General features: G+C 49.8%; 2 protein-coding genes across 3 annotated transcripts in view; one reads left to right on the forward strand and one right to left on the reverse strand.

The window, feature by feature from the left end:
* The window catches only part of TAF8 (TAF8 RNA polymerase II, TATA box binding protein (TBP)-associated factor, 43kDa), a 21,857-nt gene extending 14,651 nt beyond the window's left edge, over positions 1-7,206 (reverse strand). For both annotated transcript variants that reach the window (XM_012640942.1, XM_012640943.1), the window contains exons 1-5: positions 7,148-7,206; positions 6,217-6,373; positions 2,836-2,934; positions 2,433-2,495; positions 1,176-1,300 (exon numbers count right to left, since the gene is read on the reverse strand). In XM_012640942.1, the coding sequence (XP_012496396.1) occupies positions 1,176-1,300; positions 2,433-2,495; positions 2,836-2,934; positions 6,217-6,373; positions 7,148-7,192 (489 nt within the window). In that variant the 5' untranslated portion in view covers positions 7,193-7,206. The remainder of the gene's footprint in view (positions 1-1,175; positions 1,301-2,432; positions 2,496-2,835; positions 2,935-6,216; positions 6,374-7,147) is intronic.
* Positions 7,207-8,229: 1,023 nt separating this feature from the next.
* CCND3 (cyclin D3) overlaps positions 8,230-27,200 on the forward strand; it is a 90,249-nt gene continuing 71,278 nt past the window's right edge. Inside the window, exon 1 of the mRNA XM_012640878.1 lies at positions 8,230-8,526. Coding sequence (XP_012496332.1) covers positions 8,401-8,526 — 126 coding nt within the window. The 5' untranslated portion in view covers positions 8,230-8,400. The remainder of the gene's footprint in view (positions 8,527-27,200) is intronic.

A 27,200-nucleotide genomic window follows, 5' to 3' on the forward strand; every position in this document is an offset into this window, starting at 1 on the left:
GAGATGCATCTACAAGCGAAGAAATGCCAAAGAATGATGGCAAACCACCAGAGCTAGGAACAAGCAATGAGGGATTCCCCTATAGGTTTCAGACGGAACGTGGCCCTGACAACACCTTGATTTTGGACGTATTGCCTCTGGAACTGTGAGTCAATAAATTTCTATTGTTCTGAGTCACCTAGTTTGTGGCACATTGTTATGAAAACAAATAGATTTGTTCAAGGGCAACAGCTACGTTCCATTAGATGGGCGGGTATCTATTCCTCCCCTCTATATCCTGAGTTGTGGCAAAATGTCCTGGGGGATTTGCCCAACAGCCCCCACGATGGCCATCACTACACAGTATGAAGGCAGGAAAGGGACGTGTGGGGAGATGCCACATTCAAACAACTTAATTTCTCATTCAGCCCTAAAGCTCAGAGTTATAATAAGCTCCATTTCATGATATTAAGTAATTTTTAATTAACTTTTCTCCAAATTTTAAAAGTAACTTTTCTGGCCCAGCGCGGTGGCTCATGCCTGTAATCCTAACACTTTGGGAGACTGAGGCGGGAGGATCGCTTGAGGCCAGGAGTTCAAGACCAGCCTGAGCAAGAGTGAGACTCTGTCTCTACAAAAAATAAAAAAAATTAGCTGGGCATGATGGCACCTGCCTGTAGTTCCTGCTACTCAGGAGACTAAGGTAGAAGATCACTTGAGCCCAGGAGTTTGAAGTTGCAATGAGCTATGACGACAACACTGCACTCTAGCCTGGGCGACAGAGCAAGACCTTGTCTCAAAAAAAAAAAAAAAAGCAAAACTTTTCTATTATGGAAAATTTGGAAAACCCAGAAAAGCATACACAAAAACAAAAATTACCTATAATCTCGCCAAGAATTACCATGAACATTTCGTGGAGTATCTTTCCAGCCCTCTTTCTACGTGGCGATGTACTTTTGTGTTTCAGTTAGACAGGCAATACTGGGGCCGGCTTCAATCTCTTTGTTAACCATGCTTTCGTTGGCAAACTTGGGAACATAATTCTCACTTCCAAATTGTTTCTCACTGAAGAAAGATGTTCTCAGTTCTAAACTACCCTTTTACCAACAAACTTCTGGACTCCCATCTGACCACCAGTAGGAACTGACTCTGTGTTCCGCATCAGTCACAGCCCCCAGCGTGGCTTCGTCACTCACCGGAGTTTTGATGTAGGTGTGGGGATCAGGGAACTCAGGAAAATGGCTGGGGATGTGTGGCGGGTGGGGTCGGTTCTGCCCTGCAGTGAGGGCCTTAGGGGTCACTGGCTGATTGGTCACTGGAGCTGCAACAGAGTCACAACTGGTTACTTCTCCACCTATGGCCCTGGTTTCTACAGATTATGGTTTCTGCCCAAACCCTTCTTTTCTCAAAGTAAGTGCCGGACCTTAGTTTTCTAAACAATGGGCACTTTTTATTTCTATCAATAAAAGGCCTTCAATGACTTAAGCATCTGAGATGATAACCCCCACAATGCCCAGCCCTGCTAGATGACCTTGGTTGACATTTATGTCTACAACAATCTGCCTGTAAGCTTTAAGCAGGTAGGTGGGTGGCTGTGACCATGGTAACTATGGAAAAGAACATGCTGAAGAACCAGGGAAGTGAGATGGGCTGCGAATTCTCTTTTCAGAGACCTCAGATAACAGAAATATGCACTGAGCTGGGGAAAGTAAGTATGGGCTTCATGATAACAAGACGGGATTGAAAATGGCACCTCCCACTGCTACTTTGAGGAGGAGTTCTTAAAAAGATGCCAACATGAAAAAAGAGACTTTAAAGAAAAAAATGCAGTGAATTCTCCCCAGGTCCTACAAGCCCAAATTGGATACTGTCTACCCAGCTATGGCACCCAGTTTTACCTAAGGCAGAGGTCATCAAACTTTCTGTGTAAAGAACCAGAGAGTGAATATTTTAGGTTTTGCAGGTCATACAGTCTCCATCACAATTAAACTCTGCCAATTTCAGGATGATGGAACATGGTAAGAAAAATAAATAAATAAACTCTGCCATTATAGCACGAAAGCAACCATAGATAATAAGCAAACATGGCTGTGTTCCAATAAAACTTTATTTACAAAAACAAGCAGCAGGCTGCATTTGGCCCATAAGCCATAGTTTACCGATCTGTGACCTAAGGGAGAACAAGAACTTTCACACTTTCCAAGCAGCATCATTTGCTCTTCTGGGACTAAAGCACAAGAAGCACAGCAACATCTCAAAGATGGTTTACCTTTCTGATAACTGAATTTCACATTCTAATCCTACTAGCCCAGATAAAGATTATATTGTAGGTAGCCCCAAAGATTGAAAGGGAGCCTGCAACGAGGAAGTAGCTACCAATCCAATCCCTGCCAGTTAAGTTAGTTTCACAAGCATTGATAGTTTACTAAGTACCTCAGTTCAAAGTCACTTACGAGCAGTGATGACCATCCTCTGAGACCGTTTTGCATAAGCTGGGAGAGTGTCCACATTGAAACCTAAGAGACAGGAAAACAAAAACCAATGCCCAGACCACTGGATATTGAACATGAAAAGGGGAGTAACATTGTGGCAAAATGGCTTAAACACCCAACTCAACCACTTTGTTGCCACTAAAAAGAAGCTCCAGCAGAATCCCCCAACAAGGAGTTACGAGGCCTCTTAAATGGATTCAGAGGAACCTCTATTGATAAGTCTCTCAAGCTAAAAGCGAATCAGGAGGACCACACGGGAAACCAAGAACACTCAGCAGACAGGGCTGACTCCTAAGGACTCCTCCCTCTTTCATAACCCCAACTCAGATAACACTGAAGCATTGGAAACTGGAGGTGCACTCACCCATCTCAACAAGTGTGACCACGATATCCGACAGTGTGGGCTGAGTCCTGGCTGTGTGCTCACAGTAAGACTTGGCACTCCTCCCAATTTCTGAAATGTCTAAGAGAGGATTCAAAGGCATTAAAGTCTTATTCTCAGTTCCTTAAAAAGTTAAACATAGAATTACCATATGAGCCAGCAATTCCACTTCTAGGCATATACACAAATGAATTGAAAACAGGGATTCAAACAGATCCTTGTACACGAATGTTCATAGTAGCATCATTCACAATAGCCAAAAGGTACTCAGTGTCCACTGACAGATGAATAAACAAATTGTGGTATATACATACAATGGAATATTATTCAGCCTTTAAAAGGAAGGAAATTCTGATACATGCTGCAATATTGATGCACTTTAAAAATATTTTGCTCAGTGAACTAAACCAGATACAAACAGACAAATGAGATTCTGCTTGTATGAAGTACCTAGAAAAAGCAAATTTGGGCCAGGGGCAGTGGTTCATGCCTGTGATCCTAGCACTTTGGGAGGCCAAGGCAGGAAGACTGATTGACACCAGGAGTTCAAGACTGGACTGAGTGAGCAAGAGCAAGACCCCATCACTACAAAGAATAGAAAAATTAGCCAGGCGTGGTGGCATGCACCTGTAGTCCCAGCTACTCAGGAGGCTGAGGCAGGAGAATTACTGAGGACAGGAATGAGTTTGAGGTTTGCAGTGAGCTATGATGATGCCACTGCACTCTAGCCCGGGTGTCAGAGTGAAAGTCTGTCAAAAAAAAAAAGAAGAAGAAGAAAGGAAAGAAAGAAAAGAAAGAAAGAGAAAAAGAAAATTCATAGAGACAAGTAGATTTGAGGTTACTAAGGGCTGGGGCACAGGGGGTATGGAGAGTTACTCTTTAGGGGGACACAGTTTCTGTTTAGAATGGGGAAAAGTTCTAGAAATGGATAGTGCAGCACAACATTGTGAATGTACTTAATGGCACTTAAAAATGGTTAAAATGGTAAATTTTGTTATGTATATCTTACCTCAAAAAAAAAAGTTTTATTCTATGATAGGTATTATAATTTTTGTTTCTTCTGCCTGAAGCTGAACCTCTATTTAGTAGTCATGCTAATATCCTTCAGGGGAAAGGAGAAGGTATCTAAGATGGAGTTTATGAAGCTGGAATCTGTGAATGGGTTCCAAAGGTGGATGGGAGGTTCCATGAATACCTGAAACTATGTTGAATTTTATACACACACAAAAAAGCATTTTTTCTGGGAATGGGTCTAAAGATTTCATCAAATGTACAAAGGGGCCTTAAAAAGCAAGGAACCCCTGCTTTAGGGATCCAATGGTTCAGAAAATAAAAGCATGTGGTGCTTGACAGGGAAGGGTGTCTAACTGAAGCCCTACCACCAATTCCCCTGCTACCCTGAGTAAGTCACTAATACTAGTCTCCTGACTCTAAATTCCAAGATCTTTTCAAGAACTGTTTTTGTTTTTTGTTTTTTTTTTGTTTTTTTTGAGACACAGTCTCGCTCTGTTGCCCTGGGTAGAGTGCAGTAGCATCATCATAGCACACAGCAACCTCAAACTCCTGGGCTCAGGTAATCCTCCTGCCTCAGCCTCCCAAGTAGCTAAGACTACAGGTAAGCACCAGGACACCTGGCTAATTTTTCTATTTTTAATAGAGACAGGGTCTCACTTTTGCTCAGGCTGGTCTCAAACTCCTGGCCTCAAGCAACCCACCTGCCTCAGCCTCCTACAGTGCTAGGATTACTGGTATGAGCCACTGCTCCTGGCCAAGAACCCAATTCTTACCTGTTAGTAACTATTATTTCATTCCTTTAGGACAAACATTCTCAAAGTGTGGTCTGGGAATCCTGGGAGTCCCCAAAATCTTTTCTGAAGTCCACAAGTCAAAACTATTTTTGTTTTTTAAAATTTTTTTTTTTTCTCTGAGACAGAGTCTCACTCTGTTGCCCGGGCTAGAGTGCTGTGGCGTCAGCCTAGCTCACAGCAACCTCAAACTCCTGGGCTCAAGCAATCCTCCTGCCTCAGCCTCCCAAGTAGCTGGGACTACAGGCATGAGCCACCATGCCCGGCTAATTTTTTCTATATATTTTGAGTGGTCCAGCTAATTTCTTTATATTTTTTCAGTAGAGACGGGGTCTCACTCTTGCTCAGGCTGCTCTCGAACTCTTGAGCTCAAACGATCCGCCCGACTTGGCCTCCCAGAGTGCTAGGATTACAGGTATGAGCCACTGCACCCGCCAAAACGATTTTGTAATGAAATTAAGTCATTATTTGACTTTTTCATGCTCATTCTCTGACTTTGATGACATCATGGCTCTGATGAATAATGAAATGTATGATTATACATTCTTCTATTTTAAAAGTTTGTATTGTTTTCTAATATGGCAAATTTTTATACACACACACACACATATATATATATATATAAAACACACATACAAAAGCTATTGGGGGTCCTCAATATTTAAGAGTCTAAAGGGGTTCTGAGACCAAAAAGTTTGAGTTAGGAAAACATTTGATATGAAAAAGCTCCAAGCATCAGCTGCAGAGAGCCACTTTGTCCAAGACCACCCCCTTCCTGGCACAGTCCTCATCTAGTATATGATTAAGACCTGAGTACAAAGGTAGGGCCTTTTCAGCTTGATGGACAATAATTGCTCCAGGGCTTCCAGCTAAGCTGGCCAGTTCTTTTTTGCATTGCAGTTCAACATTTTCCTCTGCCCAGACCTTTCTCCCACTTCCTTTCATAGGTGTTGATCCCCAAGAAACACCACATATACCTCCACCCCTCATCTCGTCCCACCCCCAAAAAAGTTCTAAATGGGGAAATATGTTGTACATGCAGAAAAGCCTATATGAGACCACACCAGGCTCTTAAACCTCAAGACATTCCTTTTGTTTTTTATCATTCTATAAAACTTATTCATCTTCATTCTTTGTATCACACAATATAGCATGTGATTGCATAATGTGATAACATCTATTTCATGCAAATTAGTCCTGACTCCCTAACAAAAGTATAAGTCAAGAATAGAGAGCAATACAGCAATATTAAGGGCACCTGTAAGTCATCAAGATCTTAAAATCTCCCTAGCATTGAATGTTTTACATACATCTCACTTATACTCACACTCCATTAAGTACAAATTTTTATCCCATTTCTCAAATTAAGAAGTCAAAGTTCAGGAGGCTTAGTGATTTGCCCAAGCAATTAAGTGGCAAAGATTTATAGCCAGGTCTGATTCTAAAGCCTGTAAGTGCTTCACCATGCTCTTCTTTTTCTTAAATCCTCTCTAACACTATCACGATGCAGGGCACAGGACTGACGTTGAGGTTGACTCAAAGAAGGACCAGTACTCACAGCTTTGCAGCATCTCTGTCAATGTTTCCACGGATGCTTTCTCGGCGCTCTCAAACCCTGCCTCTGTGAGCAAGGAGCTCACAACCACTTGCAGTGTTCTCCTTCGGGCCAGATGGTAGTTATCAGCAGGGTTAGTAGACTGTTTACTTCCTGATCTCTGTCAATCAGCAGCCCAGAGAGAGATTTTCATCCACAGGACAAGGATGCAATCACACAGTTCACGCATTGCCATGGCAAAGAAAAAGTGCTTTTGCTAAATACTTCTCTATCAGCGCTTAATGTTTAGATTAACAGATCTTAGCCAACTGAGTAATAATTTAACAGGATACTCTAAATACAGAGGCAATTTTTCTGTCTACCTAAAACGTACGGTTCCAATAAAATAAAATGGTTTTTTTTTTTTTTTTACTTTCTCCTTTAGCAGATTATTATATAGCTGAAGAAACTAGCCTGATGGGACTGAATTAATAAATCTCCCAGAAAAAACAGGATCTCTCTCTCGTCCCTCCCATCTCCACACCATTTCATTAACAAGGAAAATTAAAACAATAACAGACACGAGATGTCGAGGAGAGGAGGGCAAAGGATAACAGCACAAAAAAGAAGGGAAACTAAATATTTTGAACCGGGAATCCCTCCCAACTTTGGCTGGCCAATAAGAAGGCGAAAACGGTCTCTTCGGGCCAATGAGGAGGTGTTCCGGGTTCCCAACCTCCAACAGGGAACTAGCCAATCAGGACGCGGGTCCCCTAACTCAGAAGGCCGCGGCCAAGTCCCAACGAGAGGGTGCACGTTCAGCCTGAAAGACCCTCCTCCGCTCGGAGATCATGGTGGGGCTGGGTTTCTGGGTATGAGCTTGTTGCCCAGGCCAGGGGAAAGTTGCAGAACGCCTAAACGCTCTCGGCTTCGGCCCCGCGCCCCTTGCGCTTACCGTTCCGGAGCTGCCGGCCCCGGCCGCGGCCGCCGCGTCGGCCATCTTGCTGTGGCGTAGCGTGCGCGGGCGCGGGGCGGGATGGGACTTGTAGTCGCGAGGCGGGGCGGGGCGGCGCGGCGCGCGCCCCTCGGGTGTTCGGGAGGCCGTCTGGGTAGGGGGCGCGTTGGGTGACCCCGGCGCAGGTGACCTTTTGTGAGCGTAGTGTTCACGGGGCCTTCTGTGGGCTTGGAAGTGGGCCAGGAAAATACGCTTCCGGCTTCAGCGTTGAAAAAATGTATTTTAACACGAAACGGTTCTTATGAAGAGCACGCTCTTGGAAGGACCAGGAGGTCGTCTACACTCGCGGGATTTTCCATATTTGTCTGATGATTAGCAACATCTGACCTCACTCTCTGGAAGAAGGGATTGGGACTCTCTTGTTACCGAGCTCCCCAGGTGATTCTCCTGAGTGGGTAATTTTGGGAAACCTGGAGCGTCCAACCTCGCGATTCTGTGCCGGCGGCCCCGCAATCTGTCAGCGGCCCAAAGTAGAGCCTAACGGCCACCTAGTCCAAGTCTTCCGCTCATCCTGCTGCCTTCGCGCCCTCCCTCCGCCAGCATCTGCCGGGGGAGCCCGGGAGGGTTGTGCCTCGGCCGCCTCACTCCCACGGCGTCGCGTCCACGCAGCTGCCGGTGGTTTTCTGTCACTCGCCGGTCAGCCCTGTGGACTGGGGATTCCTCAGGCAGGGACCGCGCCTTGTGCGTCCCCATTTTCAGGACGCAGTCCCTGGGTTTCAATACTAACACTCGCCAGCTGTGGGACTTTAGGCACGTTACCCAACCCTCACTGTGCCTCAGTTTCCTCCTCTGTAAAGCTGGGGGGGGGATGACGGCGGGAGTGGAACAGAGAATGCACAGAAAGGGTCTGTCACGGCGCCTGACGTTGTTGTTTATTTCCCGGGTAGTGTGTGGACGAGTCCCGAAGGCCCGTGCAGACCTGCGCGCCGCGCCTGCCCTGCCGCCCACACCTGAGCCTCGAAGGCGGCCCCGCCCGCCTCACCTAGGGCGCGCGGGGCGGGGTCTGCGGGCCGCGGGGTGAGCGGGGCCCAAACCTGAGCCGAGCCGGGCACCCAGCCCCTTTGTCTCCCCCGCCCCCTCTTCCCCACTTCCTGCCCAGCTTTAAACTCAGGATTGGCGGTGCGGCGCGGACTTTGTAAACACGCCGAGCCTGCGGGGGTGGAGACTGGTTCTGTTGGGCCGCTGGGGGAGGGATGCACTCCCCTCTCCGCGGCTGGAGGTTGCGACCACCCCCACTCCCCAAAGCCAGAAGCCGGAGGCGACGGGAGAGAGCGTCTGCAGCCACAGTGGGTGCTCCGGGGGGCTCACCTGCCAAGGAGGTAGGCTCAGAGAAGCCAGGACGGCTGAGCTGTCAGCATCGCCCCCTCTCCTTGGCGCTTCGAAGCTCAGGCTGGAGACCCCGGGTTGGGGATCCGAGCTGGGTGGGTGGAGGGAGTCGCCGCGCCCCCATCACCTCCCCGTTGGCACCCAAAACTTGGCTCACTCTCCCTGCGAGTGAGCTGTTCTGCACCGAGTCGAAGGGCAGAGAAACCCCCAAAGGCCCTGAGCTTTTGTGTGTGCACACCTCCTCACATCCCCTGCTCCAAGCGATCTGGAAGCCCAGTGGCTTCACTGCCCCTGTTCTTCATACCTCAGAGATAGGGTGGGAAGCGAGTGGGAGGGCAGATCAATGTGGGTAAGGAGACTGTGGGTGCTCTGGCCAGCGCACTGGAACAGGAAAGGACTAAATGGAGGGACCCCTCAGTGTTCCTCCTTCAGTGGTGTCTGATAGGTACACAGGTGTTGGTCTTAGCCTCCTGTGTGTCTCTTAGAGTGTCAACAAGAGGAATAACTGACCAGACTGGTTGCTGTTACTAAGGGAGCATTAATTCATTTGCATTGATTGAACACCTACTATGTGCCTGGCATTGTATGGGACGCTGAGGGTGTGATGACATTCATCCACAGCTTGCGTGGGTCGCAGAACAGCAGAGATAAGGTGCCGAGTGCTGTGGCTACAGTGGCTGGAAAGGCTTCAGAGAGAAAAGAATATTTGGGTTGGGTTCTGAAGGATGAATAGTTCGCCAGGCAGAGAAGTTGGTGGAAAGTCTTTGGGGCACTTATCATTCCATAGAGCTGAACTGAACCTGACTGCGGTGCTGGGCATTGGGATACAGTGGCGACCCAGAAACAATTCCTGCTTTCTTGAACCCACTGTCTAGACGTGAAGAAGAGATGGGAATGAACAGGATGAATTCAAGGAAACAATTTTCTGGGCTGGTTCCCAAGAACCTAGGAATTCCCAGCTGGGTGCAGCTGGGAGGGTCCACTTGGGGGTGATGTGGACCATTCCCCATCCCTAGACTCTGGGGCTATTTCTTCTTGCCCTCTGCCCACCACCTCAGTCTCTCTGGGACCAGACATGGGTGGAGAAGTGGGTCTCCCATTGCTTCCCTGCACATTCTTCTGCTCTTTGAATTCCTGGGCTCCTTTGAGAAATGACTGGCACAACAACTTATGAACTCGTTCAGTACCTATTTTCTGTGCCCATACTCTGTCTACACAGGCTAGATGTTGGGGATATCATGGTAAACAAATCAGAGCTTCAACCCCCTGGAACTTAAAATTGAAAGCAGAGTCTCAGTCTTTGTCAGTCATTGAGATCACAACCTCCGTGGTCCCAAGCCCCTTCTCCTTCCTGTTTCCCTTGCTGCAAGAGCTCAGAATACTCGCTAACAGTTATATGGCACTGCCAGGTACTCTTCTAAGTGGTTTAGAGATAATATCTCATTTAATCCTCCTAATAATCCATTTTATAGATGAGGAAACGCACAGGAGATAAGTCATCTTCCTAAAAAGGACATAAGAAGTAATGGCAGAGCTGGGATTTAAACCCAAGTCACTTGATATGGGAGGCCCTCTTCTTAACCACTTGGCTAGCCTGCCTCCTAGACCAACCACACAGAATGTACACTTGAGCCAGGGACTTACGAGTTTCTTTAAAAGAGTCCATGGTCCTGCATCTTGGGTGCTACAGAGGATAGTGAGCAGCAGTGTGTTAGCTGAGCTTGGGTGCTGGTACTGTTCACAGTGATTCTCCGCAGGCCTGGAACAGGGTTGTGGGGACCGCAGAGAGCTGGCATCCTTTCCTGATGGCTGTGTGTATGTGTATGTGTGTGTTCCCCTGTGTAAGCTTCACGCACCAAGAGGAAGGAGGAATGTAAATAACCGAAGAGGAATGAACCAAGGTTAGAGGCAAGAAAGAACTTCTCAACATGTGCCAGAATCTGGGGATGTGGAAAACCAAGATACCTCTTTTATTGGGAATCTAAGAATAGCAGAGACCCTCATATTCTAGATTCCAAGAGGAACTTCCCAGCGTGGTAGCTGAGTGAAGATGATATTAAAGGACTGGGTAGGATCTTGAGATGCTTACCACCTCTTTTCCCTACGGCCACTGCTTCCGAAGCTGCACCTGTGTATCTGACCCAGTCCTGTATCTGTCCCTCCCAGCAGGCGGGACAGTGGCCATGAGGCAGGCCAGACTACAGGGCTGTTTCCATGGACTCCAGCCATTTTTCTACCCCTTTTCTGAAACCCTTAAGTTTCTCACAAGGGCCCTCGCAGGCAGTCCCTCTCTGCCTACAGCCAAACAACCTTGTGCACCATCTTTGAGCGAAGGGGGTGTGTTGGGGCAATCGGTGTTGAGTCTGGGAGTCAAGGGTAGAGGGTGGCGCCCTGCGATAACAGATGAGCAGGATGTGATCGTTCGGGACTATACAGACACCCTCCTCACTGCAGGGTGGGGTGCAGTGGAACCCTTGGCACACCCCGCCCCGCCCGGCCCCCTGCCCCAGGCTTGCTCCGCGGCGGTGGAGAACAGGTTGTACTCTTGAGAAACCGCAAGAGGAAGTTTAGGGAGGGCTGGGGGTGGGGAAAGTTCTGGGGCCCCCGCCAAGTTTCCCTTTCCCTGCTGAGTGGTAGGTGTGTTTATCTTGCCCACAAAGACATTTAAATTTTAAATCTTCTGAGTTTCAAAGGGCTGTCAATGCCTGCCTCTTTACCGTGTGTGGCCATGGACACCCCTGAGAATGGGATTGGAACAAGTTACCCATTTGTTGGCTTTCACCTGGGATTGGGCAGGTTGGGGAAGGCTAATTCCAGAAAGTCCGCTTTTCTCCTTCTTTCTGCCCCTTCTCCTTTCTCTTCCCCAAAGCGTTCAACCTTTAAACTCAGAGGAATGTAGCTATAATAGACACTTAGGCACACTTAGGTGTTGCCAGGAGCCTGTCAGTGTTTTACCTGCACTATCTTATTTAATCCTTATTCACCACAACCCCAGGTAGTAAACACGTCTAGCTCCAATTTACAGTTGAGGACACTGAGGCCCAGAAAGATTAAGAAGGTTGCCCAAGGTGACATAGCTAGTAAGTGGCAGAGCCCAGATTTGAACAAGGCTCTACGTGATTTCAAAGCCCGAGCTCTTTACTTCTAAATTAACTCCCGAGTAAGAGGAGCATTGACTTCCCCAACATGTCAAACGCGGAACAGTAGGGAGGTTGAGATCTACAGATGTCTTTTAAATACTGCTGCTAGGGTGGGGAGGGGAGAGAATTGGAAGGGATTCCTTGGAAGTTAACATATTTAAAAGAGGATAGCCCAGTGGAAAACAGGTGTCCTGGGTGAAAGGTTGAGGTTGGACTCTGGAAGCTTGAAGCAAGTGAGAAGGTTTAGGAGGGATAGCATAGCTGTGTGCAGGCATCTGGAAGGTTGCCCTGGGAAGCCCTGGGTAAGGGAGTTGGGGGCTGGAGGAGGCAGACTTCCAAGAAGCATAAGAACTTTCCAACAAATAATTGCGTAATCCCCAAATGATGAAGTGAGTTCCTGTCTATGGGACTCTGGAGCGCATGCTGTAAGGAGGGCTTCTGCCAGCGAGAAGACCTCAGAGCCCCTTTTCCTCTAAAGCCCCGTTGTGGTTATTCACCGGCTTCCTTCTTCAGGCCACCCCTTGGCTCCCCCGCACTCCCTGGCCGGTGGTAGTCCCTGTCAGTCCGCTAGGTGGGGCTGTTGCCCAGTGTCTCGCTCCAGGGCTAGCTGGATTGGTAAAAAGCGCCACTTGGTCCTTCAGGCTCCAACTGGTTTCGTGAGGCCTCTACTCCAACCCCATCCCCAGCTGTTTACACATCAGGGCCCAGAAAGCCCCTGTAACACGTGCTCTTCCGTCTCCTCCAGGCTCAGGACGGAATGTGCAGGCCTCCGCCAGAATGCGCTGGGCAGGCTCCCTTCCCAGGTCAGGGGTTCCTCCCACTCCTCTTTCCCCTTACTGACCTTCCTTTGCCCTTGAGACAGAAGGACCCAAGGCCAGTGGCCCTGTAGGCACAACAGGGTACCTAATGTGGCATGGCCTTTTGTACCCTTCAAAGGGCTTGACACCCATGTCATCTCCTGGAAGGGACCTCAAAAGCCCCACCTCTCTGAAACTATTTGCCCTTGGCGGTCTGACCAGTTCTCCCACCCTGGGTGAAATCCCCCCAGGACAGCCACTCCTAAGGTGAGGGATCAGAGGCCGAGGTGTTGTCCCTAGAAAGGAGGGGGAAGAGAGGGTTGCTGGTACCTTGTTTGTTGGCCAAGGTCTGCTTGCTGCCGCCTCAGACCTTTAGGTAGGCATAGAGCTGCTGGGGCTCCAGGGACACACAGGCAGGGCCCAGACTGATCAAGGACAGAGGAGTGCCGTTGCAAGCTCTGGCCAGAGAAACTGTGGAGGGCAGGCCCAGACAAAGAGGCCCTTGACTGGTAGTTCCAAGCCCTTAGTAATGCATATATCTCCCCAACAACTTTATGAGGCAGGGCACCCATTTTACAGGTGAGCAAACCAAGGCAGGTTAAGCGGCTTATTTCCATTCACACAACTGGTCTGTGGTCTGACTCGGCCATTTGGGTATAAAGTTTGTCCACATAACCTCTAATCTGTGCTGTCTCTCATGGAGTAGTTGAGAGAGCCTGTGCTCTGTAGGCAGACCGCCCTGCTCTGTATCCTAGCTCAGCTCCTTTCTGGCTGTGTGAAACAGTTTGTTCATCTGTAATATGGGCATAACGATAGGCCCTACCTTGCCAGGTCCCTGTGAAGATTAACAATAGCCAATATTAAGCCAGGCACAGTGGCTCATGCCTGTAATCTCAGCATTTTGCGAGGCCAAGGTGGGAGGATTGCTTGAGACCAGGAGTTCAAGACCAGCCTGGGCAACATAGTAAGATCCCATCTCTACAATAAAAATAAAAATTAAAAAATTAGCTGAGCGTGGTAGTACACACCTGTAGTCCCAGCTACTCAGGAGGCTGAGATGGAAGGATCGCTTGAGCCGAGGAGTTTAAGGTTATAGTGAGCTATGATCCCACTACTGCACTCCAGCCTGGGGATGGAGTGAGACCCAGTCTCTAAACAAAACAAAACAAAACAAAAACAATAGCCAATATTGGTTGAATGCCTACTATGTGACAAGCACCATCTTTTTGCACCCTCACAGCAGCCCTGTGAAAGAGGCACTATGATCCTGCCTTTATAGATGAGGAAACTGAGGCACAGTGGATGCGCAGAGACTACTGGACTGAGGCTTCAGAGCCTATAGGATATAATGCACACAAAGCCCTGCAGAGTGCCGGGCAGGCCCTAAGTCCCATGAGTGACAGCTGCTGTCATCCTTGGCATAGTCATCTCCCAGACTGAGCTCCTTGGGGTGTGCCTGGGGCTATCCAAATCCACAGAGGCAGCCCTGGTTTCTTTCCTCCCCATTCCACCTATGGTTTCATTTCGCCCTGTTTTCTAAAATATAAATCGGCCCACAAGTTCTGGCCTGTGGTCAGACAGTTGGACGGAATACTTGCACTTGGGGCTGTCCCAGAAACTCCCAGTTCTGGCCCCAGCTTTTTCGGCTCCAGCTGTCTTCTCTCTCTGCTGCTCCTCCCTGCCCCCTCCACTGGGGTCCTTGAGTTCTGGGAAAGGAAGCCGGAGCAGGGGCCTCAGACAGATGTAGACCTTGAGCTCCAACTTGGGCTCCAGCTGGAGGAGGGACTGGCCAGGGGAAGGGGGGCTGGGGCACGGAGGGCCTGTCTCCCTGTCCGCAAGAAGGCATCTGTCTATTATTCAGAGTCTTTCTTAAGCTCTGGTTTGTTAAGTGCACTGTGCTGGGTGCTGTGGAACTGGCTATGGATAAAGCCTAGAGGAGGGTTTATTTGTCTCTGGCACGTGGCTGCGTCTTGGGTATGGAAGGGAGAAGTGCTGTTTCCTCCCAGCAGCTGGCCCCTGAGACTCAAGGCTGCTCTTCCCTCTCCTCCCAGCTCCATCCCCTTTCCTCTAGGCAGTATCTACTAGAGAACCACACACTTGGAGACTTCAAATGTGGGATCTGTTTTCATCACAGTGAGGAAGGCTCTTGGGGTTACAAACTCTCAGATGCACTGGGTGGCTGAACGTAGCCCAAGCCGTAGAATGTTCCAGTTTCCCCAGGCCGTCTTTTCCTTTCCCAGGCAGCTGGTCCCTGCCATTCTTAGGGGCAGCTTCCATCTGTTCTTTGAGTTAACTTGATTTCTACCTGACTTGAGTTTTTCTTTCAGCTCTCTTCATCTCCAAGGCAACAGTCTTTTTCTGCCTGGGCCCAGCCTCTTGGGTTCTAACTCAGAACTCTCTTTACAACCACTGGACTTGAACTTGGTGCCTCCTGGGTGGTTCTCAGAAAGTCTTTTTTTTTTTTTTTTAGGCAGAGTCTTGCTCTGTTGCCAGGGCTAGAGTGCCATGGCATCATCATAGCTCACTGCAACCTCAAACTCCTGGCCTCAAGCAGTCCTCCCACCTCAGCCTCCCAAAGTGCTAGGATGACAGGTGTGAGCCACCACGCCCGGCCTCTCGGAAAGTCTTTCTTCTCCCCTGCTTCTTCCCTGCCTTTCCTGTGACACAAGTTCCAGGGGTTGTTTTTGGTGTTTCTTGTGGGAATTTGTTTTGTGGATTTTCGCTGAACTGTCACTTGTTCCCAGAGACGCGGCACTAAAGATGTCGGGATAATAATAGCATGTCTTTTGCACAATGCTTCCATATGCCAAGGACTGTTCTAAGTGCCTGCATATACTATATACCATTTGTAAATAAGTCAGTTTATAATAAGCATGGATATTTACTAACTCATTTCTCATGTATTCCGCACAAGAATCCTGTGAGATTTCCTTGTTTTACAGATGAAGAAACTGAGGCACAGAGGTTAAGTTACTTGCCCAAGGTCATACAGATGGTCAAAATTGAGAGCCTGGTGGCTGAAAGAGCTCTGACCTGAATCAGACCTGCACACACACTGTGCACCGCACACGTAACCGGGGGTAGTGTGAGATGACACCGGGCTTCCTGTCCTGTACGCAGTCTCAGGACTAGTAGATTAGACCGCCTCTGCGTGTCACGGGCGTGCATTGGTGGAGTGTGAGGGTGTTGGCGCCAGTGCCCCCAGGCAAGCCCAGAGCACCCTGGATCCCTCAGTGCTCTTGGCCAGAGCTTCAGGATTTTCCACTAAGCCAAGGAACATAGACAGGAAGGGCAAGGACAGCCCAGCCCTGCGCTATCAGGCAGGTCAGATGTCGCACACGACCCAGGAAGAGAATGGACGGTGGCAAATGTGAGCTCTGTTAGGTGAGGCTGGGCCTGACCTATCTGAGCAGCCCTGGGTGAATCATCTCGACCACAGCCACCCCAGCTGCGGTGATGGTGCAAACAGGCTTTTCCTCCAGCTCCCCTCCGACACCCATTTTCCTTTCCTTGCTCTCCCCCAAGACTCAGGCCATGGGACGGGTGTGGCACCAGGGCAGTGGCTGAGGGCTCAACTCTGGGGCTGGTGATTAAGCTGGGTTCTAGTGCTGGATCTGTGATCTTGGCCTTCACACAGGGCCTGAGGCCTCCACCCAGAAATGGGCAGGAACCCTGGCCCAGAGTGGGTGCCACATACCCCGTCTAGAGGACAGGACTGCTTAGGTCTAGGACTCCTGGGCTCATCCACTTGCTGTATTCACCCAACAACATGTGTAAGTCTCGGAGGCCTTGGAACCATTCATTTGTTCATTCCTCATGTATAGTGGAGCCACATTTTGTGCAATTTTGGGTTGTATAGAAACAGGACACACATCAAAATTAAGTCTCTTTAAACTGCTGATAAAACACGGGATACATGGTTTGGGCATTCTATCTCATCCCTAAGACTCTCCTGCATGTCCAGTTGTCATTGGTCCTGATGGCCGAGTCTTCGGTTGAGCATTTTGTTAAGGGATCAAGTCATATAAACAGTACATAGATTTCGGTTGGTTGGTGTCTCCTCCAGTAGATAGAAGTGAATTCGCGACAGTGAAACGTGCACATTTAGTAATTCAGCATTAATGCTTTTATGGGCTAGCTGGGCATCAGGAAAGATCCGAACCACCGTGCTGTGGGAATCTGGATGATTTTGTATATGTTAGCCCCGAATTTCTTCTCAGAGGTGCCACTGGAGGAGATAAAAGAGGAGTGGATTTGATGAGAAAGTATTCAGGAACAATTTTAAATGGTGATTGCCTTTGTATCTTTACTTTTCTGAATGTTCTGAGTTTTTTACTGAAAGCTATATTATAGAAATAATCATTTTTTCTATTATTTCTATGGCTATTTTTAGGCTTATTCTTCTTTTCCTATGGGATTACTGATTATTTCTAGAATAACTAGTGGCTATTGCTATAATCACTATTATTTCTAGAACAATAATTATTCTTAATATGATCACTTCTTGCTTTTCTAATAGTTTAAAAACATCCAGCAACACGCTGGGACAGGGAGGTAAAGCGTGAGTGCCAAGAACGGTGAGGACTGGACATGTTAGAGACCCTGGGTCTGCTTAAACCAACACGTTAAGTCAGTGTCTGGTCTCAGCAACACTTTACACTCTTAGAAATTATTGACGATCCCAAAGAGCTTTTGTTTTTGGCAAGCTATGGCTATTAATAATTTGTTTCAAATAAAAGATTTAGTAGGAGAATTTTTAAAAATATTTAGTAATGCCTTCAAAGTAACAATAAGAAACTCATTGCATGTTAACATAAGTGTTGTACTTTTTAAAATAAAATAACTGTATTTTCCAAAACAAAAACAATTAATGAGAAGTATGGCCTTGTTTTCCGTTTTTGCAAATCTCTTTAGTGCCTGACTTAATAGAAGACAGCTGGATTACCGTATCTGCTTCTGCTTCAGTCTGTTGTCCTATGTTGCTTTGGTTGATGTATATGAAGAAAGATCTGGGCTCAGACAGATGTGTCTTTGGAAAAGAGAGGACCTTGTGAACTGAACTAGAGGACAGCTGGCCTAGCAGGACATAAAGCTGGCAAGAGTGGGGCGATGGTGAAGCTGAAATCAACAGTGTGGGGTTGGGGAGTTCGGACTTTATTTTGTAGGTAACGGGGAGCCATTGAAGGCTTTTCAGCAAGGAAGTGACATCATCATAGCTGTTTAAGATGATTTCTGGGGCAGTGGTAGAATTATAGAATTGGCGAGAGAGAGTCTCCACAAAATATAAAAAGGATTGAAACTAGGGTGATGCCAGTGGAAATGGAAACAAGGGGGCGGTTTGGCAAAATATTTTGAAGGTAGAAGCAACAGAACTTAGTAATCGTTGTTTCGTAGGAAGGTATGAAGACTCCTCTGCCCTTCCCCGGGAGGCACCGTGCATACTTCTGCGGTGAAGTGTGTTGCCCGTGCCGCAGTCTGCTGCTTGCATTCCTTCTCTCCCAGTAGGCTGTGTGCTCCAGGGAGTGCGCGAGTGAGAGGAATCGAGGACGACCCCTGAATTTTTCAGCCCGGGTGACTGGCAGAATGCTGGTTCCATTAACAGAAATTTTAACACGAGGAGGAATAGATGTCCATGATCATTAAGTGTCATTAACTAAAGGCGAGGGAGAGGTGTCAAGCTATGAATAGGGGGGAAATAGTGGGTGGGCCTTGAAATATCCCATTATCTTGGCAAGGAAGTGTATTTTTCTAGGTACTAAAGATTTGGGGAGAAATAATAAAAACATCTATAAGAGATTGCTCTGTTTTCTGTTCTCAAGTAACTCAAGTCCAATTAGGGTAATGTTTTTCAAAACTAGAAATGTTTTTTATTTTAACCCATTTTATTCACTTGCATACGAACACACGTATATATGTATATATATAAAGCAAGTCTCACTAAACAATACTGACCTTGGCTACAGATGATATACTTTTTTTTTTTTTTTTTTGAGACAGAGTCTCACTCTGTTGCCCGGGCTAGAGTGCTGTGGCATCATCCTAGCTCACAGCAACCTCAAACTCCTGGGCTCAAGCAATCCTTCTGCCTCAGCCTCCCGAGTAGCTGGGACTACAGGTATGCGCCACCATGCCCGGCTAATTTTTTCTATATATTTTTAGTTGTCCGATTAATTTCTTTCTATTTTTAGTAGAGACAGGGTCTCGCTCTTGCTCAGGCTGGTTTCGAACTCCTGAGCTCAAACAATCCGCCCGCCTCGGCCTCCCAGAATGTTAGGATTACAGGCGTGAGCCACCGCGCCGGCCAGATATACTTTTTTATTCTATTCTGTTGTTCCATTTTTAAAACTTGGAAAACTTGCTGGTCATGATTAGCTTCATGACTTCATGAACCAGTAAAGCATCCTGACTTGGAGATTTGAAAAGCACTAAATCGGGGAGGTATCAGTTCTCTAGGCTCTGTTAGCAACAGAAATGGACTGGCGAGTATAAGGCAAAGGGGATTAACTGGAAGAAGGTTGGGAACTCATAGGCTCACCAGGAAGGCTGGAGAACCGGGCTTGGAAATGGAGAAAAACGGAAAAAGTGCCCGAGGGCTGGGAAGAGGGACCCACAGGGAGATGAGAGCAGCTGACCAGTCACTTGACCGGTCCCCTGTGCCTGGCTGGGCGTAGGGGGAAATGGATGGACTTCTGAGGTGCAGGCCAGGCAGCCTGGCTCGTGGATTTGTAGTAGGGTACACAGGGAACTCCCCGAAAGGAAGTGGTGGTGCTGTTGGAGAGGGGACTGGACACTCAGCAGCCGAAAAAGAATAAAGTTTACAAAAGGCGACATGACACGGGCACAGTGAGCGGTACCCCTGCGTGGCAGTGACACTAAAGGGCGTGCACATCGCCTGCTCCTGGCCCTCTCGTGTGCTGACTTCTACCTTCAGAAAGCAGTTGGCCGTAGGTATCAAAACCAAATGGCTCCAGAATATTCCAGCCTCCTGCCTTGGTAATTCCACTTTCTCAGTTCTGTCCTAATTCAAGAATTCTATTATAAATGTAGAAAAAACTTTGTCCATAACGATTTTCACTTCAGCATTAGGTACAGTGACAAAAATTTGGAACAACTGGAATGCCTCACGGCACAGCATGGTTAAGCGAATTTTAGTGTATCTATCAGATGGAATGTTAGACAGCCATTAAAAATGTCAGTTGCAAAGATATGTGGTCATGTGAAAATTCCTTATAATGATAGTGTTAAGAGAGAAAAATCAGGATGCAAAATTGTACCTGTATTTGTAGCTATACATTTTACACACACACGTAGAGAATGCTACAGTTGTTTTTTGAGGTAGTAGAACTAAGGGAGATTCTTTTTTCTAGTACTTTTTTCCCTTTTTCTGAAATGTTCCAGTTCTGAAATAACATGTAAAACAGAAAACATGTCATGAGTCATGTTTCCATAAGTATATAGAAAATCGGTCTTTTTTACTTTTCATAGCGTCGGAGACAGTAGGTGCCAAGTAAAAAGTTGACAGTGGGGAGTACAGTGTGGGGCCCAGAGGAGAGCCCTGGGAGGTCACAGCTGCCTGTCCTAAGTTCCCAGCTAAGCCTGCACCGTTGCCAGCCCTGCAAGTCCTGTACCACCAGGAAAACCGTGGAAAACCCTGGCGACTCTGGGGTGACCAGCTCAGGCTGTTATGGCAATTGGGGGTGGGTGAAGACAGATGAGGGGCAGATGACTCATTTTCAAGCCCCAGTTACCCGTGGATGGGCACAGAGTGGGTCTGAAGTGGAGCAGGCATTTCTTTGGGGGGCCTGCTTTCCCCTTGTCCTTTGCGGTTGCCTGGAGCAGTGGGGAACTGAGGCGGCGAGAGCAGGAAGCAGGACTGCCCACGGTGTCTGCCTCCCCAGCCCAGCAACAGAGAAGGAGGTGGAGTCTGGACTGAGCCCCAAGATAAGGAATATGCAGCAGCTGACAGGGAGATCAAAATAAACAGCTGTGCCCCCAGGAGAATGAGCTCACATTCCATTCTCTGATCCCACTCCCCATTCCCACTTCTCCCGAGCGCTCTCGCGCCCACCCCCATTCGTGCACACTCAGCATCCCAGTCGCTACAGGGGCCTCCCCTCCGGCCTTGGCTTGGCTCCCTCAGAGCCGCCTTCCCACACCCGCCCCCTTTGACCAGAGGCTCTGGGGCCGCTCTCCAGCTGTCTGGAAGGAGTGAATACTCAGGACAGGTGGCCGGAGGCGGATGGAGAGGGGCCTCTTCCAGGGCCAGGATCCACCTGCCAGGCTGGGCCACCCTCAGACTCTCCCCTGGGCCGCTCCAGGAAGGCCTGGGAATGCAAGAGGGCCAGACTATTGTAGCAAGTGTGGGGAAGCTGAGGCAGGACCTGGGGCATGGGGAGGAAGGTATGCAGCGGTCCTGGAGGCCAGGTCTGCAAACATCAGTCAGTCCTCGCTGTGGGTGGGCCCTGCCCTTCAGGAACCCGTGGGCCCGTAGGGGAGACAGACGGCAGGTACAAGATGTGCCTCCTGAGGTGGCTTATGGGCAGCTCTGGGAGGTCATGCCTCACCATGGTGTCTAGGGTACCCCCAGCACCAGGGAACCCCTGTAAGGTGCCACATCTCCCTTGATACCCCAGTACTTTTTAGATGTGCTAGCCTGGGATTTAAAAACCAAGAGATAAAAGGAGCAGATATTTTCCATCTCCTGGGCCTGGGCCAACCCCTCAGGCTCCTCCAAGTGATAGTTAACCCCCTTCTATGCTGCCCCTGTGCCAGTTCCAGTGCGAGCAGCAAGACCCAGCTGGACCTGGGCACTGAGGGCTTCGGGGCAGCACTGGTTTCCACTGCGTAGTCCCTCCATGTCCTGAAGATGCAGGGTTGCCATGGACATAACTTCTGTACGCACGAGCTTGTACACGGCCTCTGTCCTGGGTGCACAGAGGATCGAATCCAGGGGCAGATGAGTGGGTGTTTGCTCTGAGGTATGGTGGCCGCCTTTGCCCTTGGTGGGAGGAGGGTTGAAATCAGGAGGCAGTGGTGAGTTCCAGAGGCTGCCCACCGTCCTGGCCGTCTGAGGGGAGGGCACCCCACCCATCCCCAGAGCATGTGTGGGGGTCTCACACGGCCTAGCCCCACATCACTATGCTGAAACCACTCCCTTGGGGCCCCCAAGGCCCTCTAATGTCCCACATCTCCAACAGACTGCTGGCCGTGTGCTCCCTTGTACAGCCACCACAGCTGGCAGACCCAGTGAATGTGTGCCGATGATAGGCAGCGCCAGCTACATCATTCGGAGGGCTCCTTGTTCAAAAATTCTTGAGAATGTCACGATGGTGATGACAGAACATTAAACCAAGTGTGGGGCCCTTCTGAACAGGGGACCCTGTGGGACCACACAGGTCACAGGCCCACGAAGCCAGCCTTGATAACCGCCAACATGCATTGAACGCTTGCTGTGTGCCAGATGCCCTAGTAGGCACTACCTTGCGTGGTCTCATTCCTTCTCAACAGCACGGTCGTCCCTGTTGTGCAGACAAGGACCTCGAAGCTTTAGACGAATCATGAACTTGCTGAGGTCACCCGGCTCATAAGTGCTGGAGCTAGGAACAGAACCCGGCCTGTCTCCAGAGCCTGAGCTCTTACCCACTCTCCGGGCAGCTCCAGCCTCCAGGGGCAGCGATGTTGCCAGGGAGGGCAGCTGCTTCCCCTGCGACCTTCTGCCATACCATGGGCAGGAAGGAAGATGAGGCAAGAAACAGCAGCTGACAGGGTGGCAACAATGACCGTGGTGGTGAGGGTGGCCAACACGGCAGAAGCACTGGGGCAGAGACAGAAGTGAGATGGGCACGAGAATTGTACGAGCTGGGAGCAGCTGGCAGACCCACAGCTGTGCCTCCACCCTCTTGCCCAGTGTGGGCATTGACAAGCCCTCTTCTCTCCTCTCCCCTGATGTCACCTCCAGCTCTGCCTCTCTCTTCCTCTTTACGGCCACAGTTTCCTCCCCACAACTCTCTCCCCAACTCCCTGCCTGGCCACCCTCCACTGGGGAGGTCATCGGGTCTCTTCTCCAGCTGTGCCCTCAATGCTCCCATGCTTATCTCCATAGTAATAATAGCCACAATTTAGTGAGCACCTACTGTGTGCCAGGCCTGCTGCTAGGGATTTTGTTACACATCTGGTGATTACATCTTGAATTTTCTCCAGAAAACTATAAACAGTTATTACCCCCATTTCATAAAGAAAGAAACTGAGGCTTAGAGAGGCAGAGAGATTTGTCCAGAGTTACACGGCTGGGGAGCAGTGGAGAGGAGATCTGGGCTAAGATGAGAAGCCCACGCATTTTCTGCCCCTCCTCACCGCTTTCCACGTAGGACAGGGTTGGCCTGACTAGATGCAGTGGTCACCTGAGCATGGAAGAGCCTTTTCTCAGAAAGGATATAAACAGTTTGAGAAATGGTCAGTTTGAGGAAAGAACAATTATGTGTGAAGGAGACATCCACCCGTGGCCTTGGTTTGGCATGAGCTGGGCTGGGGATGGGGCATCTTATCCACTTGGAAGGCACTCTCTGCGCTTGGGCGGCAGGCCGGCTGGAGCTGGAGGGTAGGGAGCTGAAGGGCTGAGGACACGGATGGGGAGGAAGGCCCCTCGCACACACCTTTACCCATCAACGTCTTGGCACCCAAGAATGGCCTGGGCTAGGTATTAGGGGAGATTAGGCTGCTGTAACAGAAACCCCAAAATGGCCAAACAAAATGGAAATTTCTCATACACACACTTGGGTGGGTGATCTGACACCTTGACAGCGTTAAGGACCCAGGCACCCTCCTCGCGCCCCCCAACCCCATGATGCAGGCCTCCCGCCCTCGGGTGCGGAAGGTGGTACACCAGCGCGTCTACCAGGTCCGCCATCGGGCCGGTGGGAAGGGGATGAGTTAAGAGGGAGAGATGGCACTGCCCTTCCTTTTCAAGACATGACCTAAAAATTGCCACATCATTCGTCCCTTTGGCCAACACTTGGACCCATGCCACACTTAGCTGCTGGGGAGTTTGGGGAACATGCACGCCGGGGCTTCCAGTATGAAAGGTACGAGAAGGGGAAATGGATTTGGGGAGCAGTTAACAGTGTTTTCCATGGGACCGGGGGGCCCACGTTCGTGGGTGAGGATGGCTTTCCTGCGGGGACCCTCTGGGAGGAGAATGTTCTCAGACGAACTGCTCCTTGGGGGGCCTAGAGCAGAGGGGCCAGAACCCCCTGGCTAATGCCTTCCCCCTGCACTCCCTCCTCTCTGGGGAAAGGTGGAGGGTTCGATTCTCCCTCGCCCTGGGCAGAGGCCCCTGGGACTTTGTTATGGAGCGCTTGTCCCAGGAGCACTGTAGGATCAGGGCGAGGTTCACCGAGGAACACCGTAGTTGCCACTTTGGGGAGGCTCTGCTGTCCTCTGATGGGGTAGAGGAGGGTCACGTCCACACACCTCCGAGAGGTCGTTGAGAAGGTCAAATGTAACATGAGCAGGGTTGAGGCAGGGAGGTCGAGGTTTGTCAAAAATAAGGGAAAATGTCCTTTCCTCTGGAAGTGGGATCTGCGTGAGGCTCGATGCTGACAGGCGGTCTTCTGGGTCTAGCACTGAGTCACGTGTTCACTCATCCACTCAGTGCCTTCCCTGGACGCGCCGGGCACCGTGTTCAATGCGGGTGGAAGAGAAAAGAACGGGACGGGCACAGTCCCTTCCCTCACAGGGCCCTCAGTTGCCCCTGGTCCCCTCTCTGCCTCCCTGGAGAGGAGAGACCAGGCCATCACAGCTCTGAGAGAGCCGCCCTGTGACTCAGAACCCGAGAGGGCCAAAGGGAGCCCGCGAAGGCAGGTGACAGGCCTTCGCCTCAGAGCCGGACGTCGGCCATGCTGGGGAGACCGGAGGGGAGGGCGGTGGGGCAGGCCCTGGAGTTACGGTTTCACTTCTTGCTCACAGCAGCCGTGGAATCTGATTTTCTCGGTTGGTGAGGCTTGCGACTTCTCATGTGAGCTGAGGGGAAGTGTCCTCTCTCACCCGTTCTCCAACCCTTGCTGTCCCTCCAGTGTTCCAGGTTAGATGTGACCCCCTTCCCATCACCCGTGACCCCCGTTCACCAACTGCGCCGCTTTGCTCCAGGAAAGAGGCGGCGTGGGAAGGGGACGTCTGTGGGGACACTTCCTCTGTGAGGCATTTTGTCTCGAAGGCCTCTCTCTGGGACTCACCTCCTTGGAGAGCTGCCCGGGCTCCCTGTGTCCTCCCACGGCCGTCCCAGACCTTCCGCCTGTCTGCGCGCATCGGCCTCTCTCACACCACCCTCGCTTCACTCCCTGAGGCCAGGCCTCCTCCAGGCCCTGCTCGCCTCCTGTCTAGACTTTTGAGTGGCCTCAGCCTCCCGGTGTCACTTCATGCTCTCCTGCTACTGGAAGTGCCAGAGACAGGGCTACGGAGAGGGCCCCTCCTCGTTGCTGAGGGGCAGGGGGGTGCTGAGGTCCTTACAAGCTGCAGGGTCACCTTTCATGTCACAGGTGGCGGCGTAAACCCCCCTTCTCTGCCACACAGCGGCTGTGTGATCTGGGTGGGTTCTTCACCTCTCTGCCTCTCTGTGCCTCAGTGCCTTTATGTGTAAGATGGGGATAATAATAGCATCGACTGTACAGGGCCATTAGGAGGATTGTGTGAGTTGTTAGGAGGCTTCGTGCACACACAGCGCTCAGAACAGTGCCTGGCCCGTAGCAAGTGTTACGTAAGTATCGGGCTGTTTTTATGACACAAGGGTTTGCCATTATGATGAAAACACTGGCAAATACTGTAGCCCCCCAGGCTGGTATATAAACTCAGGGATCTAGGCCAAGTAAACACATAGAACCTTCAGAATCACATGCCCCCATCCCTGCAGTTAAGATGGTCAGTGAAGGCCGGGCGTAGTGGCTCACGCCTGTAATCCTAGCACTCTGGGAAGCTGATGTGGGAGGATCGCTCAACGTCAGGAGTTCAAGACCAGCCTGAACAAGAGTGAGACCTTGTCTCTACTAAAAATAGAAAAAAATTAGCTGGACAACTAAAAATATAGAAAAAATTAGCCGGGCATGGTGGCACATGCCCATAGTCCCAGCTACTCGGGAGGCTGAGGCAGAAGGATCACTTGAGCCCAGGAGTTTGAGGTTGCTGTGAGCTAGGCTGACGCCACGGCACTCTAGCCCAGGCAACAGAGCAAGACTCTGTCTTAAAAAAAAAAAAAAAAAGATGGTCAGTGAAAGGCCAGGGCCCTGCCTGCATCCCGCATTTTGGGCTTTTCGTACTGGATTTTGTACTTCGGAGGTATTCAGTAGATGGTGCGTGGTGGATGGATGACACCTGTTTACGCTAGGAGAGCTGAAGCGGGCAGAGCGCTGCCTTGTTCAGCCTCATCTGGAAATGTGGGTCGGGTGACTCAAATATTTTGCAGCTCTGATATGTCCCCAAATGACTGCAAAATGCTTCATGTACTGATTTTGAGGTTATAAATAAATTTTAGCAAGTAGGTGAATTTGCTAGGATGGAATCCGCGAATAATGAGAATTGACTGTACCTCCGCGTGGTGCCCCTCGGCCCTAGTTCTACCCCACCAAGATTCAGCCATCTCAGGATTGACTGCCTGGCCCAGCAGGGGGCCCCCAGCACCCCAAGCCAGCTCTTGGGTTCCCCTACGTGTATCTCCCCTGGGGTGGGGGTGAGTGACGTTGCCGCCCCAGCCTGCACTGGAGGAGGGGTGAGGAAGCCCTGCCTGCCACCCTTTCCCCTTCCCGCTTCCTCCTTCCCCTCCTTCCCCACTGCACATGGGGCCTCCCTGGTGAACCAGACCCACACATGCATAAAGCCAGGCAGAGGCGGGATGACTCAAGCAGGCAGCCACCTGTGATTTCTCTAGGCCAAGTGCTGCATCAACACCTGGGGAAGACCCCCGGGTGGTTTGGGGGAGCCTCTTTCGGCCCGATCTTTATTTACCCCTCACAAAGGAAGTAAATAAATAGCTCTTTGTGTGTCTTTGTGGATGCGTGTGTACCAGATTATATGGGTCCTGTGCACACCGTTAAAAACCGTGACCCAGCCCCAGAGGAAGTGGTAACAAAACGATTGTTTGATTGTTTGTTTTATTTTCCATTTACTCTTACATCTCCTCCCCACCTCCACCCTCCACCCTTTTCATGTGTGCTAGGAGGTTTTCTTTGCCAACCTGGGAGCCAATCATTTGTTCATCGATTTCTTCACTCATTCTAATGTGTACTGAACCATCACAGGGCTAGATGCTAGTGAATACAAAAGATACTATAGAAGAAAGTGAGATAGAGAGAGGGTGCCTTGGCCATGGGATGCAGGCCAACTTGGATTCAAATCCTTGGGACTGTTTGCTAGCAAGATGACTAGGGGCAAGTTTCTTTAGCCTGGGGGCACTTGTGAGTCTCATCTCACAGGCCTGTTTCAGGATGAAAGACGGTAGAATGGTGATTTGCTCGGGTCAGCACTCAGTATGTGGTACTTTCTTCCTTTAAGACAGTAACACGGGGCCGGGCGCGGTGGCTCACGCCTGTAATCCTAGCACTCTGGGAGGCCGAGGCGGGCGGCGGATCGTTCTGAGCTCAGGAGTTCGAGACCAGCCTGAGCAAGAGCGAGACCCCCGTCTCTACCAAAAAATGGAAAGAAATTAATTGGACAGCTAAAAAATATATGTAGAAAAAATTAGCC

This window comes from Propithecus coquereli, unplaced genomic scaffold (genome assembly GCF_000956105.1).
Source record: "Propithecus coquereli isolate 6110/MARCELLA unplaced genomic scaffold, Pcoq_1.0 Scaffold158, whole genome shotgun sequence".
Classification (NCBI taxonomy): Eukaryota; Metazoa; Chordata; class Mammalia; order Primates; family Indriidae; genus Propithecus; species Propithecus coquereli.